This window comes from Salarias fasciatus, assembly GCF_902148845.1.
Source record: "Salarias fasciatus chromosome 7 unlocalized genomic scaffold, fSalaFa1.1 super_scaffold_4, whole genome shotgun sequence".
In the NCBI taxonomy this organism is placed as follows: Eukaryota; Metazoa; Chordata; class Actinopteri; order Blenniiformes; family Blenniidae; genus Salarias; species Salarias fasciatus.
This window is the reverse complement of record NW_021941229.1, coordinates 5,406,092-5,424,508: the sequence shown is the minus strand read 5'-3', so window position 1 is coordinate 5,424,508 and position 18,417 is coordinate 5,406,092. Positions and strand designations below refer to the sequence as shown.

At 44.9% G+C, this 18,417-nt stretch overlaps 1 protein-coding gene across 4 annotated transcripts in view; it reads left to right on the top strand.

Moving 5' to 3' along the window:
- The window catches only part of LOC115382789 (collagen alpha-1(I) chain), a 98,384-nt gene that overhangs the window by 24,715 nt on the left and 55,252 nt on the right, over window positions 1-18,417 (top strand). For 3 of the 4 annotated variants that reach the window (XM_030084682.1, XM_030084681.1, XM_030084683.1), the window contains exons 2-6: window positions 2,392-2,539; window positions 2,772-2,930; window positions 6,324-6,516; window positions 9,423-9,563; window positions 9,884-9,964. In XM_030084682.1, the coding sequence (XP_029940542.1) occupies window positions 2,392-2,539; window positions 2,772-2,930; window positions 6,324-6,516; window positions 9,423-9,563; window positions 9,884-9,964 (722 nt within the window). Of the gene's footprint in view, window positions 1-2,391; window positions 2,540-2,771; window positions 2,931-6,323; window positions 6,517-9,422; window positions 9,564-9,883; window positions 9,965-16,814; window positions 16,946-18,417 lie in introns of those variants that run through there. The other variant, XM_030084684.1, reaches the window with a different exon arrangement.

Sequence of the window (18,417 nt, the reverse complement as noted above, 5' to 3'; positions counted from 1 at the left end):
TTTATGATGTCTAAGTGTGTTTTCACATGAGCTATTAAAAAAACAAAAAAAACAAAACAAAAAAAGCTTTTCACAAGAAGCAAATCAGGAACATCATCCTTTAGAAATAGTGGAAAACTGGTCTGTTTAGTGACAATCTGTTCATAGTATTTGCTTAATATTTGCTATAATTAATGAATAATTTGTCAGTTAGCAATATTTGCCCACCTGCTGTCCTCCTCTGCCTCTGATTGGCTGTTCTGCCCTCAGGCTGCGCAGCAAATATTAACATTCACCAATCAAATCAGCCTAAAAGGCAAGCTTTACAAAGCTTCACCTGCATAAGGTGTTCTATTGTTTTCTGACTCCTGGTTTTGGTGCCAGCAGCCCACAGAACATTATTCAATATTTTTATTTACATGCTGACAGACATGCTTAAAAAAGGTGAAAAAATAAATTCTCGACTGGGTTTGACTGTATCTTCATTTCACAACCCTCAAAGTTGCCCCAACATGGAGCTAAAAGTCCTCACTCTTCACACATTTACCAAACTCCAGCATGTGCTTGACTTTTGCGGGAAACACAGCAATCATGATCGGCAGCCCGTCTTCCCTCCCCGTCCTAATGGCTCGATCCTCTGATTACAGTGTTTTGGAGAAGTGGGGGTGGAGGGAAAAAGCCCCTGCTCCTTGGTTTTTCTTTCAGGGCTCTGTGCTGGCACATGATATGTTCTCTTTTAAGCTTTCTCACACAAGTGGGGCTTCATAAGGACCATCAGAGCATCTGATCTTTAAGTGTGTGAGAACATTTTCCTCTTCCCGGGGCTGGATTAGATCCTGGAGCATCAGCAGTCCTGCTCACTCCGCGGCACGACGGAGGAGTTTCTAGATTGTGTGACTGATGTTAATGTTGTCATTATGGTCCATTGCAATTTGTACACTGTTTGAAGCTCTGAAATTACCGTTGGTGAAAATCCAGCTGACGAACGAGCGGCCTTCTCCAAAAACTGCATTTGATGCGTTTCCAAAACCATATTGTTGAAAAATGATCAAATGCTCCTGGCAGAACAGCTCTGTTGAATCAATATTATGGTCTTGACTGCAAATTGAAATGCAGTCTAAATGAGCGGAATGCGTATTTGATCAGTGTGTCCACATGACACATAATGAGACTTGAGTGTAACCGTATGCTTGACTGTGTTATCTGCAGAGCTGTTTGGCTCATGAATTATTAACGTGCCGTCTCCAATTGACTGACTTCAGTTGTTGGTCGAAAAAAACAATCTCCAGTAAGAGGGATTTCTCTTCCTTTGTCTTTTGCTCGCACGTCGTTGGGTCTTCCTGGAAAGGATGGTATGTAGGACATCAGATATGTAATTCCTCGGGGCAGCCGGGTGTGACCACACAGCACTCTGCAGAGCAGTGACTCGCCTGGCTCTGCTGTCAGGACGACTCTCCAGAGCGGAGGGCTCTCGGGGGTGGGGGTGGGGGTGGGGGGGCTGACATGGATTCATTTAGAGAAAATCCTTTAGGAGAAAAGAGCTTGATCTGCTTGAGCAATCCTATAGCTCTGCTAAAAAGTCCCCAGGCGGTCTGAAACATGCACACTGTGGTGGTTCAGATCTCACAGGCTCTGCTCATGCATGTCACTCAGGCCGCGGTCTTAAAATGGATTTCTCTTTCTTTCGCCATGCTCCTTAAATGCGCCTAATTACTTCTGGACCCTCCGATTACATAACAGTATTGGCATTTCGGTTTATAATGATCACAGTCAGTTCCCAGGTTAGATACCAGCCTTTTAACTACATGACTCACTTTCTCCAAAAGCGATGAAGAGCTGCGTTTATAACCCGCAGAAAGGAACCGTTCAGGCGCAGGATAATCAGCGAAAGCCACCTACGGGCAAGACATGACGAATGGCACTTTACCTGCTCACATGGGGCAAGAATGAAAAGACTCTCCCAGAACCTGCGCCTAATGACAGGAAGTTAGTCGACCGGTGAGGGAGGGGGAACAATGATTGGCACTGTGGGCCGCCAGAAGAGGGAGAGAAAATGGAATCTGTAGCAGCAGCCTGCAGGTTTAAAGCACCACCAGTGGGTTTCCTCTTTTCAGTAATGCCACTGGTGTGTTCACAATATGTTTATGTAGACAATTTGGATGAATGGGAAACACTGTTACTACAGCCACTATGGTTAGGGAATGAGCTTTTCCTCTATATATGTGCATTTGCTAACTCTTCTTATGAATTGATGGGTTCTGTATCAGCTTATGGTGAATGATAAATCATTAAAGAGTCTTTTCTCTTACATATTTGCTTGTTATTCATCCAACGTACGACTTGAGGAGACCACTGCGTTATGGTAACACTTTGGAATCTAAATAACTTCCTCCGATACTCGTCTCTCCACAGATGAGGTGAACGTCCTGCAGGACTTGTCCCTCCAGGTGTCAAACAGCAGCAACTCCTCCATGTCCGTGGAAGAAGGCCGCTGTCCGGTCCTACAAGTGGGACAGTACTCCACGTTGGCTCTTCCTGTGCGAGAACTCTTCCCTGATGGGTAAAGTTTCCTCTTTCCTGTCGTTTTTCAGAGTCTCAGGGCTGCTTTCCGACAGTTTTCCGTCAGTCACCTGTATCTTTTTATTGTTGGGCTTCATAATTCACTGCAGATCTGTGTCTCCGAGTGTTTATAGAACAGTTCTTGCCGGCGGCTGCAGCTTATTCCAGAGGAACTCATTGTGAAGTGTTATGAGCAGTGAATTTATGGCTAAACGGTGCGTGTCTCTGCTCAGGTTTGACGATGAGTTCACTTTGCTGGTGCAGCTGCGGAGTCCTCAGAGGGAGGAGCGCAGCGTCTTCACCATGCTCAGCCCCGACAGCCAGGTGATGCTGCAGCTCCGAGTCAGCGCCTTCGCCGTCATCTTCATAGGAACGCAGCAGCGGCACTACGAGTGAGCGAGCGCCGTCACTTTTTCCTCCCGCAAACAAGCATTTATGTGTAAAGACTGAAGTTTCGCCTCTTTAGGAGATTAAAAAAGATTTTTCATTCATGTCTAATTAGGGACTAGAGGCAGTTCCGTACAAGTGCATGCTTTTGACTTTCATGCATCACCCAGCATCCTAAAAATCCAGATGCTGAAATGATGGTAACATCTGTCGTCAGGTAATAAAGAAGCACTCTCATGCCCATTCCTGCTCCCTGACTCAAGCAAACGAGGAGTTCCATCGTCCGTTAGTTAGCTGTCTCTGAGTCTTCATGCTGGAGACGACTGCGTTTGGCGGACTTTTTGCTGAAATGATTTATTAGTCAGCTCCTGGCAGGTCTCTCCTCTGCTGGAAGTGCAGAGCTTGGAGTAATACATCACTGCGAGACAGCGGCGAGAAATGAACCGTGAGAGAGATACACAGGGATACGTTACTAATCCTCACATGGTAATTTTATTTCTACTCATTTCAAAGTTCTGTCCGATCCATCAAGTGTGCATTTTCATGAAGTTTGTGCGTCCAGAATCAAGTTTGACCACTAGGGAGTGCCGAGTCTTCCTTCTGCTCATTTCATTTTAAGATACTTTTAGGTAGATTTACACAGTTTAAGACATCAGAATCTTTAAACTGCTGAATGTAAAGTACTGAAGTGATGCAGTTTTAAAACAGTACTTTTCTTTCTGCCACCCACAGTGGGATCTACCAGGAATCTGAACAATTGAAATAATAAATATACAACAACTAATGTGGAAATGATCCAGGTCTAATTAAACACAATTGGCCATGCTCATGTAAGGAGACTAAGCTTCCAGTGTGTCTCTTTTAAGGAGTGATTTACTCTGATCTATTTGTAAATATGAAGTTCAAATGAGGGTTTTACCCACATTATGCCTCGTTCGTTTGAGAGAATGATGGTTTCTCTGTCATGCTCATTCGGTATTCGCCATGATGTGATCTAAAGACTGAGCCTCCAAAAGGACAAAATGACATGTGACCCCCATTATCAAGCTCAGCAGAGCATTTCGGCTAATTAATCTGAATTTGGAAAAAAAACAAAATAAAACAAACAATTTGTGAAACAACCCCAAAAAAAAACAACTAATTTTTACTAAAGTCCTTAAAAACAAAAGTCGTGTGGAGCCAGCTGGAGACATGCCTCCCAGCACAAGATGTTAAAACCTCAGCTTATTTTCACCACCTGTTGATTCTAAGTGAAAACGGATGCAATCATAAACAAGGAAAATGTTTTCAGATGTATTAAATCACACTGGGCGTTGTACATTAATCCATGTGCATAAACTGCTGAGTTTTGTGGGGGATTTTATTTATTTTTTCTGGTCTGTAAAGTGAGCTGAATGACACCCCAGTTCACAGGTGTTATCGCTTAAGTCCCAATATCAGAATCAAATTTTATTGTCATTGTTAAAAATAAAATTTATGTATGCTTTGTGCAATAATATTGATGCATTTTCACTTGAGACGTCAAGTAAACGTGGCCTCAGAGTGTGGCTCAGGAATGCTTCATGCTGTACACTAACTTCTCGAATATGGTCGCTTTGTTCATCACGTGTTAATAGATTTTATCTTTTCCTGCTGAGGCATACATCATACTGTAGTTTTCAAAAGCAAAAATATTCCATTTAATTTGCTTGGCAAATTCCAACCAGCAAAGATTTGATCTCCATTCAATTGTTCTTAAAAGAAACCGTTGAGCCACGAAGGATTTTATGTTTTTTATTCCCCAGTAAAGCACCAATAAAAGTAAATACCCCCTGGCTGTAGAAGGGGTTGACGTCCTGCTAGTATCATGATTGTACTTTCCCATCGCCTAGATAACATTTGAGATATTTTATGAAAACGTCTTTCAGCTGTAAGACATTGCAGGGTTTCCTTACTTTACTGTACTCACTTTACATCTTTTTTATTGACATTCCCCAACTGTCCATCTCTTCGTTTGTAGCCATTCCTCTGTGGATCTGCGGCTATCTGTTGAATCATCTCATTGAGATGTTCCACATGTGGCTCAGCTTTACCTTTCCCATCACGACCCTCACACTGTCATCGCCTCCTCTTTGATGTGAGCCGACGTTCGTAGCTGAATCAGTTACTGCACACTGTCCAGTCCCCGAGGCGGTCCAGAAACCCGAAACCAGAACATTTACACCGCCACGCTGTGCAGATGGTGCGAGGCCCGTCTGCTGCAGACACACCTGTTGATACTGTTGTGAAACTTATATTAATATATTGAGTACATTAAGTCCAAACTGACTGACAAAATCAGTGTTTCAAAGTGAAAAAGAAAGCATGGCTAATGAAAAAATATGGTTCTTATTTATTTACTAATGGAATTCAAAATTTTAAAAAGAAACTCAATCATTCCCAGACCAAAGACTGGAAGTCACGCAGAGCAAAAATAGCTCTTAAAATTGTGTTAAAAATAGATTTTTATCAAGAGATAATTGTTATTGAGCAAAGTTCTAGTCAAGTTATGTTTCAGGGCTTAAAGCTAGGGTCGGCGATCTTGGAAAACCAGCATGTGTTTGAATGTAGCATCTCCCCAAGGCTCCGCCCAGCTCCCACCCCATTGGAGGAGCTCCCGTTGGGAGCGAGCACGCGCGGAAGCGCCACGCGCACGGAAGCGCCACGCGCACAGAGTTTGTGATCGCCTCCAATGTTATTAACCTTTCTGACTGCCCGCACACAACGCGCATAGGAGCGCAGCGCGCCCGCTACGCTTCCTTCTATTTTTCACGCGAGCCGCGAGCGCCAAGAGTGCCTTGGCAACGCGCGCGCCCTCTGAACCAGGGCCAGTGCACGCCATTGAAATGTACGCGCAGGGGGCTGGTAGAACGGCGAAGGGATTTGATTGGTTCCTTAAGAGCGGTCCGCGCCTTCCGATTGGTCGGAGTTTTTACTGTCCTTTGGCCGCTACTGTTGTCAGATTTTTTCCGCACCTTTTTCCGTCCACATAATGTATTGACTTCTCCCAGGGGGCAAGGAGCATTTCACTCAGTATGACAAAAAGTGCTTTTGGACAACATCGTCTACCCTAGCTTTAATAGTTGTAATTCTAGGAACACTGGTTGCCCATCTCCAGCAGCAGAATGCAGTCACAGGGGTAAACGTGGAGCTTTCCTAATCTTTTTGCAGGATCAAAGGCATCTGTTGTCTTTTCTCCTGCAGGTCTCAGCTTGATGACAGCTCAGACTTTAATGACAAAGAGAAGAGCAAAGCCTCAATGACAGAGCTCTGAATCAGACAGGCGTCACCTGTCACTGCCTCAAATCATTTGCTAGCCAGTTCGTATAATCCTGGATTGAGCTTCAGGTGACAGATTGACCCGTGTGCCTCTTCGCCAGGTTCCCATTCAGCGGCCTGTCGGATGGGAAGTGGCACCGCGTGGCGGTCAGTGTGTCGGCCAGGCGCCTGGCGCTGTACGTGGACTGCTCTCTGCTGGAGAGCGTGGACTGGGTGTACCACGGCATGGGGATCAGTACCGACGGGCTCCTGATGGTCGGGGGGATCATCGACGGCTTCGAGACCCCGTTTGAGGTAAGATGGTTCCAGCTGAAGTAAGAACCAAGCATTTAGAATCATTCCGTGACGCTTGAGGTACTTTATATTAACTTTGGCTGCAGCGTCCAACATGGAAATTGAAGTTGCATTGATTTTTTTTCTTTAAATTTGTTATAATATTTGTGTTTAAAAACACATTTTATGACCAGTTACAGTTATGCAACATCCAGATGGCCTTTAAGAGGCTAATCAATCGCATCCCGACTTCCAGGCAAGTCTGGATCATTCTCACTCTGTCTGAAAAGTCATGCATGTTTTCCCATATCTGTCCACTCCCACAGTCTCACACACACAAACACACACACACACACACACAGCAGAACACACAAGAAGCGGGTCCAGCCCCTGGTCCTTTCCGACCCCGTTGGCGTTCACACACTCAGAGACGTGTATGTGGTGATGTTTGGAATCCGTGTGTTTGTAGAAACCCGGGTGTTGTGTGAAATTACAGAACGACGAGTGTTTGGACAGAAAGCTCAGCCTTCGTTACCGTCTCTGCTGACACTTGACAAATATTTGGATGCAGATGTTTGCATGTTATTATATGGGAGGACGTGTCGGTAGAGCAACTCTGCATCCGTGCTCAGCCGAGGCTTCTCCACGAAGGGCCGGCCGTACGCTGCGGATTTCCCATCCCAGCTGCACCAAGCCGCAGTTCGGCGTGGCGAGGAGCGGCATCTGGATTTGCTCTTAACATCAAATAGAATGGATTCTCCATTTCCATGTATCCCGTGGCGACGGCCTTTTAGTGCGCTCCGAGGACACGCCACTTCCACGCTTGGAGGTGGTGACAGCTTTTTTCTCCAGGCAGTCTTTCTGAATTCAGCCCTGTTAAAACATCGAAGACCGCGCGTCGCTCTTGTCTGTAGCGTCTGCTGTCATCAAACGAACTTATGTTTGTCCAAAGCTGAAATAACGCAGTCAGCGGGTGACGGGCACAAAGTTAATAAACTTCCAGCACAAGCTGGAATGGTGGAAAACAGAAACTACAACTGGAAAAACATTAAATTGGACCGTGTTTTGGATTTTGATTGACTACTCAGAAAACATTTATTCACATGTTAAATCGACCAGTTAATGACTGGACAGCCATGCAATGCCAGAAACGAATCAAGGAAGACCAAGAAACAAGAAAACAGTTTCAGCATGTCTATAATCCACAAAAAAAAAGCTCAGCCAACCCTCAGTGGATCCTGCTGAGTCTTTCACTTCCCAAAGCTTTAGTCAAGCCCGTGTTGTGTGTAAGTCTGTGTTGTCAAATCTTAAACTTTATTGAATCTGCAGCAGAACTGGAAAATATTCCATTGTTTGTTTTTTTAAACTTGATGTCATGTCTTGTTTTTCCATGTCGAGTTTTCTGCTAAACCGTCTTCATGTGACCTTGAGCTGATTCTTCTTGCATGTGGCATTTCTCTGCCTGCTGCATCATTTCAGGCTCACGTTGTCAGAACTCATCGGCTCCATCTGTCTGATACACACCCCCATCACCAATTAAATAAATCATGAAAATGTACCGCAGATGTACAGGTTTTTATCAGACATTTGTCCTTTGATCTCCCGTCTATTTCTAGCCTCGGTTCTCCTCCAGAGATCTTGAAATGTTTCAGAATATACACAGCGATGCAGCTGCGCTTCGTATAAACTCTGTTTTTAGATGCGGCTCGGGTAAAGTTGTTACTTTCTGTTTGTCGGCCACTTTGGATTCATCCAGAACTCCGATTTCAAACAGCTGAGATCAAACAGTCTTGATAAAACACACACTCACACACAGGACCTGCTGTAAACCCCTCTGTGTGTGTGGATAATGTCATGTTGTCTATACTTGAATGTACAAAGGCGACCATCCGGCCACCGCTCTGTCTGCTGGTGTCTATACGTCCTGGTCAGGTTGTGACTCACTTCCAGTCTGAATGTTTACATTTCTGCCCTTTAAAGAAAGAATCAACCGCATTTATTTTGACCGGACAGCCAGCGATCCATCCCGGGAGACGCACCGGCGGTTCAGGCAGAAATAGCACCGGGACATAAATAAGGAAGCAGGCGGTGCTGTTGTGACAGTTGAACTGGTTCAAACTGTCCATTTCATTACAATCGTGTTCCTCCGAGGCCGTCGGCTCTTTTCACACATCATCTGAAGGACTTCTCTGATCGTTGAAGTCGAGCTTTGAATCAGTGCTGCAGATTGATATCATTTCTTGTGAGGAAAATCATAAAAACATCATTAAACAACAATACAACTGCTATTCTTTTTAACAAAAACACATTTTTAGAAGCTAAAATCCGATTAAAATGATTTCAGCTAATATAAACACAATGAAGAATACACAGTGAGCCATCAGCCACACCTCTGGAAACACAGGTTCAACACTCGACGAATACAAAGACTTTTTCAACTATATGGAAACAGAATGAAAAATAACAAAGCAACTAAATACTGTAATTAACATAATACATAGAAGTATATATAAAATAGCAAAACTGAAGATACAGTAATAAAAGCAATACAATTCCGATTTTATTGTGTGTGCACGCTATGCAGATGTGCATGAGATCATTTACAGCATTTGGGAACTCGACACTCCGATTCATTTGTTTTTCCTGTTTTCTCAGAACTGCGTCTCCAAATATCATTTTTACGTATTATTTCAACTTTATCACATTACCTCATTTCCCAGACGGCTCGGAAACGACTGCTGATGTTCTTAATGTTTGACGTTATGTCATATTCCCTTGGTAGCTTGAAGATCTATTCGGAGTTCTCCGTACAGTGTCAGACCCGATGATCAGTACTGATATTGATACTGGTGCGTTTTGAATAAGATCGGCTCCAGTTTGCAGTGAATGAATGAATCTGGCATTAATTCTTTTGTTTTTTTGTGCAGGGTCACATTGGACAGCTGTCCTTCCTGATGGACGATCCGGACGCGGCGCGGCGGCACTGCAGCCACCACCCGCCCCGCTGCAGCGCCGCCGCCGCCGCCCCGAAGCCGCCCCGCTACCCCCGCACCAACAGCGCCCTGCAGGTGAGGAAGGAGAGATCAGGAGACGTGTTTGCATTGCTCCTTTGATTGGCGCTCACTGGGAGGCACTGAGGTGTCGCCGCGGCGTTTCGGGTAAAGCCAGATGTCTTTGAACGCCTCGGGGCAGACAACCCGACTCCTGCCGTTAATGCAGAGCCAGGAGAAGCTGTTGAATGCTGTAATATAAACATTCCTGGGGCTCATCGGGGGATTTGCTGCGCTGACTCCTGCGGGTTTTCGATCCAGTCTGGTGCATCTAAAAAAGCTCCGAGTGTTTAGATGTTGTGCGGCTTAGAGAACCTGTCACCTCTGTCTCCACGCAGGACGTCTTCCTGTCCTCGAACGACCTGGAGGACCTGCTGGGGAGCCCCGACGACGAGGCCCTCCTGAGCTTCGGCCGAACCGTGAGTGTCTGCACGTCATGTGGGAGCGGCGCTAAAACCAAAGGAAACGGAACAGAGCTCACCGTTGCCCGTTTTCCTGTCGGAGGGTGTGTTTAGCAGACCGTTCTCGAACGTAATTGCATCCAGCTGTGCGCCGACTGCCAGCTGCAGCTGGATATACCAACCAGAGGTCTGCCTTTTCTGGCCCGAATCTTCTCTTTTCTGTGTCAGTGAAGGCACCAGACCAGTCTGTCAGTAATTAACTCAGTGCAGAGCCTCAGGCGTCGGAGGCCTACCACACACACCCTGCCCAGCTCCAGCTGACTGCTCCAGTTTACATACATCAATGTGTGTGTGAGTGTGTGTGTGTGTGTGTGTGTGTGTGTGTGTGTGAGCTCCGTCAAATGGACCTTTCGCCTGAACCTGTCCACCTCCGCTCCCATCCGTCTGCGTCTTCTCATCCGTCTTTGATGCCTGTAAAAGGCTTCATCTGGATGCTGCTGCCTGAAAGTCTGCTCTGATAAATTACAGGGAAAACGACTCTTTTCTTTTGATCTCTGCCAAAGACAATGTGGAAGGAAATAGGAAATAGGAAAGCATCTTCAAAAAAAAAAAAAAATTAAAAACCAAGAACAGATATCAACACAGCTGGTGAAGCTCATCCCAGCTTCTAATATCAGTTTTTTATGTTGTAACTTGACACAATTTACCCAGTGATGATGAAATGTTAAATTTTAAAATATTCACTTAAAATTTTTTTGAATTGCATATTTTTCACATGCATTCACACTAGCAGTGCTTTCAAAACTTGTTTTCCTCCATGTTCAAAGACATATTTTGAGGATTGTTAGCAGGTCAGACAAAGCTTCGGCGCTCGTGTTGGTTTTGGACCGCCGTGTTCTGTCCAGTCAGTCGTCTGCATTAAGCTGCCTTTCTCTGCATTTGTTTCCACCCCGTGTGTTTGATATCCTCTTGATGATGACGAATGTTTCAGTCTGCTCAGAACGTTCGCAGTAGGCCTCATTAGCAGGAGTTACGCAGCACATATGGTCCCGTTGCGGCTGTGCACCCTGCAGTTTCATCCTATTGACCAAACTATATGCAATTCTGGAAAGTCATACACTTGCTACGTGCAGTTGATTCGTTTCGGCACATGCTGGAAATGGAAACGCGGTCTTGAATTGTAAACAAAAGCAAAAAGCAAAGCTGGTTTGAGTTGACATTATTCTCTCTATAGAAAGAAACGCCTTAAACAATCAGTGAGGATCTGTTTCTGTTTACCATGTGCTACTACAGTGTACAATGTGAGAGGGAAACACACACATACACGCACACACACACACACACACAGTGGATGAGGATGGCAGAGGCATGCCTCTGTGATGATGTGGATGGACGGACCTGTTTGCAGGGAACAAGCTGCTCCAGATTGTTGTGGATGTGGAGGAATCTCCCTCCTCTGGCCTCTTCCTCATGGTCCTCTGGACTCTGACGGCCTGTTTCTGTTTCGTGCTGTCATCACGTCTGGCCGAGCCTCTTCTGGGTGCTTCTCCTTGTGTTTCCATTCGTTTGCTCACCTTGATCTGTTAAACCTGACTGTTCCTGCAGTCCAGCTTACAGTTAAACCCTGGCGTTTGTCTGGTAGTTAATTGTGTATTAAAGTTTCCCGTAAGTTGTAGTTCAGCTCTCTTTCATTAGAATCTCACTGACATTTCTAGCTCTCCTCTCACTCTACACATTAGAAAAGGCTTTAAAAAGCCAATAAAACAACATTACTGATTAACTCTCCCCTTGACTTGTCTGCTGCTGTGACTTTTGAAGTGAAACATTGAGGTTTCCTGACTGCATGACGTGTTCAGACACCGAGACCATCAGAGCAGTGAGGAGAATGGGTCCAGACTTGTCCTTTCCGTGTGGAGTTTGCATGTTCTTCCTCCGTGTGCATGGGTTTCCTCACACAGTCTGAAAACACGCATGTGAGGTCAACTGGTGACCCTGAATAGCCTCCGAGTGTGAATGTGAGTGTGCGTGATCTCTGTCCTGTGATGGACTAAAGACCTGCCTCGCTGTATCCTGTGTTTAGTTCCAGACGGGTTGCAGCTGTTTTTGATGACTTCTTTGTTCATAACCCTTTTCTTCATGAAAGGTTCCCTACAAACAGACGTCGACGGATTGATTCTGTCTTTTTCAGCTTGTTCAGATAGTTTCAGTTGTTAAAAAAACACTTTAAATCTGTTTTACTCTCAGAGATTGAAAGCCTAATTTTCTCCTGCCACAGTTGTTTTCTGATGTTGCAAACATAAAGCAGTCTTTCTGTTCAGGTGCAAATCTTCTCACCCAGATTGATCCTGTTTGTGAGAAAACTACATGACAACTTGATAGTTTTTTTTTTTTTTTCCTGGTCTCTGAATGTCACCAGGCAACTGATTCCTGTTTGTAGCGGAGAGCTCTCAGTCTCATAAGTTGGAACACCGCTCACACTTGATCCCTTAAAGCTACATCTGTCAGTGAGCGGGACTCAGACACGCCTGCAGTCCCAACCTCCCGTGTTCCCGATCCTATCTGAGCCCGGCGTTTCCACCGAGCGCTCTGAAGAGGCCTCCCCGCCGTAAAGCCCCTCAAACGATATCCGAAAAACAAGTGGAAAAAAAAGATCCATCATTTTGACACTTTTCCGCGGCTCTGTCAATCTGAAGAAATCCACATAGTTTGTCTGAAATGACTTTATCTGAGCTGGAATATGGATCCAAGCTGAGATTAACTATTGGCAAAAGTTCAGACATGTCAAGAAGTTGTTTTAACCCTGAATAACCCATTAGAGCTTGTTTCAACCACAATTAAAGCGCTTTCATTCCCCCCAGTTGATGCTTTTAACTTCTGTAGCAAACTAATGAAGGTATTTATCTTAAACCGTTGAGAAAATTCAATTTTACAACTTCAGATATTTCATAATCTCTTTCCTCTTCATTTGAATTATAATGAGGAATATAAACTGACTTTTAAAGCATTGATTTTGTCTGCACTTGAGCATTAAGAAAATAATTTCCATACCTTCCTCATGCACAGATTTAGAGAATGCAGCTTCTTCTATGTGTTACTGACTTGCCCGGAGGCTGCAGCCGGCTGATGTGGAGGTCAAGGATCAGAGCCTGGAAAGCTTCATCCTGCCGGGCTGTCGGGGAGAGAGCGTTAGATGAGGAGATTAGCCCGCCTGTAACCCTTCCTGTCCAACAAGGTGAGGACATGAGCTGCTCCTGCAGGCCCTCCATTACCAGCTGAACTCTGGGTAGTGTATCACCTGTTTGTCAGAGGAGCTGAGACGACATGAACGGTGCAGCGGTGTGCGGAGAAAAGGCCGAGGAATGAACCGCGCTGTCCCAGAATCTCTTCACTGAGTAACGCAGCGCTGTCATGGTCACATCTTCAATATTTGTCTCCGTCATTCATCACTGAGCCTCATGCATCCATTCCTGACTTCATGGCTTTTCTTTGGGGAGATTGCATGTTCTCACTGTGTTTCATGTGCTTTAGGTGAACTGTTGACTTGAAATGGCTGCAGGGGAGAGTGTGTGTGTGAGTCTTGATGTGTTTGCCCTGTGTCAATGCAGAGGAGACTTTCTGCTGTTCTGGTTGGGGCTTAGGGATAGAAAGAGAGAAAAGGATCGGACAGACAGAGTGTTGGGAGAGATTCACACTTTGGCTCAGCTACAGTCTCTTGTCCTGGTTACAGGAATATAAGTTTCTGTTTTCAGTAGTTCATTCATACTCAGTCAATCAAACCATAAATAAGTGCCGATCATCTTAAAGCCTTTAAGGAGGATTGATGGGACCAAGAAATGTTTCCACAAACAGTTCTATTGAAGCTTGAAGGCAGTTTACCTCAATTTTCAAGGCAAGACAAAGTAATTTACTTTACGTGGTTTTTAATTTTGATGTACCTGAACTGGATTTGCTCTCGGTGTAATTTTGAGTGAGTGTATCACGGCTGTTCTCCCAGTGTGTCGTAATGGCAGAACCAATGAACGTCTTGGTTGGATTAAAGGAGGTATTGTATATTTTGCTTCACATGTATACACATGTATTAGTTAGATGACACTACTTCAATAAAAATACTTCTAGCTTTTTCAGCCTGGGTCTGCTGAAGCTGTTTTCTCTGAAGGTCCTCTGTCAGAGCTGTGTTCTCACTTGCCCCATTTCGTCAAACACTGGTGTGATTGTTGCTTCGGTTCGGTCTGTTGGGAAGATGTGAATGCTCACTTTTGAGGTTGGAATTTCCACGCAGTCTTTAATAGCCACGTGTTTCTCGCTTCAGTAGCTTATTTTACACTTGTACCATATTGGCACCAATTGTTTTGCAGATGACAAGTTTGGAATTTATCTGGTTGTCAGTGGTGTAGATAAAGAGATTTCACAAACCTCATGTACTTAAACTGCAGAGAGCAGGTTCAGACCGCACTGACATGATGTTTTCAAGGGAAAAAAGCAAAACTTTTGCTTCATTTTCAAGGTCGGCTTAAACAAAAATGGAATTGCAACTCTTTTAAAACTTGTAAATAATTCTTCTATACATGCTCAGTTGATGGGCAGCAATAAAAATGTTTTCCTGCAGAGTGTCTTCCAGTCCACATCCTCCTGGAACTGGTAGCTTCAGAGTTGATAGTCACTGGAATAACTATCCGACTTCTTCGTCTTTCCTTAGGAATGTCCATGTTCTCATTGTTAATCTGCAATATGCACATGCATGTGTCTTCTTGACAAAATCAATCAACAGCACCCTCTAGTGGTACAACATGATACCATTTCCATGGAGACAGACGTCTTTTTCGAGCTGTTGCCGTGTAAAGACGACATTTTCTGAAACAAAAACTCAAAATGATGCATTTTCACTTCAAACGGGATCCAGCGAACCTTTTCCAAGACTGTTGCTCGAATACCCAGAACTCAACAACTCCGACTTCCCGACTTCTGGAATAGGTTCCAGATTATTCAATTATGTCATTCTGCTGTTTTCTCTTAGTTGCAGGACGCATCAAAGACGCAGATCTCGATATGCAACACTTCGAGCCAGTTATTTGCTGAATTAGAGCGTTGAGGACACAGAAACATGGTCTGTGTCTTGTTGTGAAACTGAGCATCTGCATGCAATCCCTCTGGGTTTTTTTTTTAATCAACCAACAGCTCTGGACACTGTCAAACTTTTCTTTTATGCACAGAGCCGAAGACACGGCCGTCATGTTTCATCTGCTTGATGGGATTTAAAACGACTTCCAATACAAGTAATTACAGACAAGTGGCGAGGCTGTGGATGACGGAGGATATGAGGGAGAAGGTGCTTGTTAAAGAGGACGAAGACGAGCCGGAGGATTTAGAGACGTCGTTGGAAGGAATCGTACTCTTTTTGCGTCTCTCCCTTCCCACACAATAATAATTTTGTTCTCGGAAGCTGTAATCTGCACCGGGGGTATCGGCACTGTGAAAATCAAACACTTTAAATGACGAGTGATGGAAAGTTGTCAGCAGATGATCGCCGTCAGGGCGGAGGGTTCGCAGCAGGACGTCCCAGACAGCAGGGGACCTCTGGAAGCCATTACCGAGCGGCGAGGTCCCATGGGCGGGGAAGATGTTTGGAAGCAGAAGGAGATCACTGATTTCCTCTTCGCACATCTGCCCTGCAGTCTCCAAGCAGCCAGATCTCGCTTCAGCACGACTCTGCTCTCATTTATTCCCACTGCACCGCCTCTCTTTCTTCCCCTAATCGACACGAAGTCATGCCTCCCGCGACGGGCGGCTGCTCCGCTCTGCGCCGCGCCGGCACGACGGCGTGAATCAAACCGGCCACAGATAATCTGCGGCCGGTTCTCCGCTTCAAATTTTCCCTCAGCTGTGGTTATTACACTCACTCTGGGTATTTGTGGTTTCCACTCCCCTAATTTCTCCGGGGAAGTTGTTCCTGTTCCTCTGCAGCCCCCCCCCCCTTTTCCGAAGCAGAAAGCCGTCCATGTGTGAAAGCTGAGGGGATTCCCTCACGTCTTCCCTCTTCTGCTTCCAGAGAGCAGTTATTCACTCCAGCAGCTTTTTCAAGCTCTCCGTGACGTCGCAGTGTGTGCTGCGATCAGATCTTCACTCTCCGGTTTGGCGAATCGAGAGCTGTGCTTTAGGGATGGAATGAGTTTAGCACATCTGCCATGTGGTCTCAGCTTTGCAGAATAAAGGAAAAATGCTTTGTCAGAGACATCAGAAGTAATTTCTGCATTTTTCTATACTTCTTTCTCACTGATTGGAGGAACATACATTAAAAAAAAAATCAATGTTTTGTTGACAATGTTTTCAACTTGCTTGGTGGTTCGCTGGATCAGAGCCTTCTGAAGGCCGATTTTGGCCCACAGGACTTATGTTTGACACATCTGGACTGGCCAAAAGAAGTCTCAATCTCATCTTAAGATGTAGCGTCAACAAAATGATCCCTGAAAATTTGGGTAATTATGTACAGTAAACTGTCAGAAATAAAAACTTGCAGCATGACGGAGGCCAGACGGGACGTTGCAGTGACGCAACCTGAAGCATCTGGAAATGAGGAAAAAAAAAACAGACACTGGATTCTAATCTATACTATTCTGTGCCACAACTCTTGTTTTTAAATAGTCCCTGTTAATGTTCATTTTCTGTTTATATGAATCCTTCACATGCACTCCTGGAGCTCCTGGCCGGAGCTCCTGTCCCATCATGCACCGGATTAAGTGCATTAAAGAGACGTGGTGTGCGGCCGGGGGCTGGGTGTGTGTGTGTGCACCCGGTAAGGTGTGTGGGTGTGTCTGCTGGGAGCCGGATCAGCCTCCCGTGCGGAGGTCCGCCTGTGGGCACAATGCGAGCAGAGCTTGAAGTGCAGACAGACCTGCGGAGTCTCCTGCAGTCATGCGCTGCCGTGGTGGATGCTACCTGCTGCTGCTGCTGCTGGGTCTCACAGGGCTGCACGCTCAAGGTCAAAGACAGCACAACGGGAAGGTAAAACTGCAACATTCATCCATGCTGTTAGATTCTACACACCCTCTGTGCACGGTTCAGGATGTTGGACTCCTTTTTACAGTTGACTGCAGGCTGTAAATCTTCAATGTTGTTCTAATTTCACGAGAACCGTCTTTCATCCAATCTGCTGACTTTATAAGAACACACCCCTCTAAGTCTAGTTTTAGACTTTGAAGGATGCTTTTTGCTGCAGGTTTGAAGGTTGCAAACTGGAACAAGATAAAAAAAATAATTTGTGTTGGTGGGCACTGACTCTTATTTTAACAAGTTCAAATTTAGACGCAGTCTTTTCCCCATTCAGTGAAATGAACCGAGTTTTCTCAATTTGATTGTGGTGCACTTGACTGCAAGTGCAGCCAATGATATTATTGTTTCAGTCCATTCAGTGGAGAAAAGATCACCTTAATCATTTCTCTTGTATTCAGAAATCTTTATTTAAAAGCTACACCTCTGCATTGTTGTCCTCTCAGTAGCTTATGTTTGTGGCGCTGCCGTTTCTTTGTGTCGTTCTCTTCCTGTCCTTCATGATCTTATTTTATTATATAACCGGGGACCACCACTGGAGAGCGGCTGGAAGCTTTGATCCCAGCGAACCGCAGGGTTTCTTAACATGGGTGGTCCTGCTGGGGACGAAATCCCTCCAGACCGCGATGGTGTTAGTGCCACGCTTGACCCGCTGAGCCGGCCAGCAGCGCTGAGTCACAAGCTAACATGTACGCACATGACCGGAGCTCAAGAACACACACACACACACACACACACACACACACACACACACACACACACACACACACACACGATCGGTCATGTTACACTGCGATGCGATGTGACAATACGGCACAGTAACAGAAACACGGCTGTAATTATGTTGACAGCATCCTTTTACATTATGTGCATATATGAATAAGAATAAGAGTTAATGTTAAACACTGTAGTGACCTTAGCTCAACTCTTGAGTTTCAGCAGCTTTGGCTGTGTTCACTCGTTTAATATTTTTATTGAATTAATCGTACTGAATCAAATTATAGTCAGAGATTATTCATTATCCCTCAGTCATTCTGCTCCACTGTGGATTCTCTTTATCAGACTTCAGTTTTTTTTGCATCATTGCATTGTCTAGAAAACAGCCATTGAAAAAAAGGTGAACACATTCATTATTGTAGCTGCAAATTGTTCAGCAAAGACCAGTTTATTTCCAGTTTTTCATCATTTCCTTCCAGAAAGGTCTTCATGTTGGGCCACTAGTGGGTGCTGTTTTTTGTATTTGTCCTAAAATTACACACATGTTCACAGAGAACAGTAAACTATGAATGACGTTGGCGTACAAGGAAACTCGACTCACTGACTCTGATCTGAGTGATATGTTGAAGAGTTTCTTTAGTCAGTGGATTGCTTCTTGTTCCTGTTGGTAAAGGTGATTGGTCAGTAAGAAGGACGCCGTGTGGAGTCAG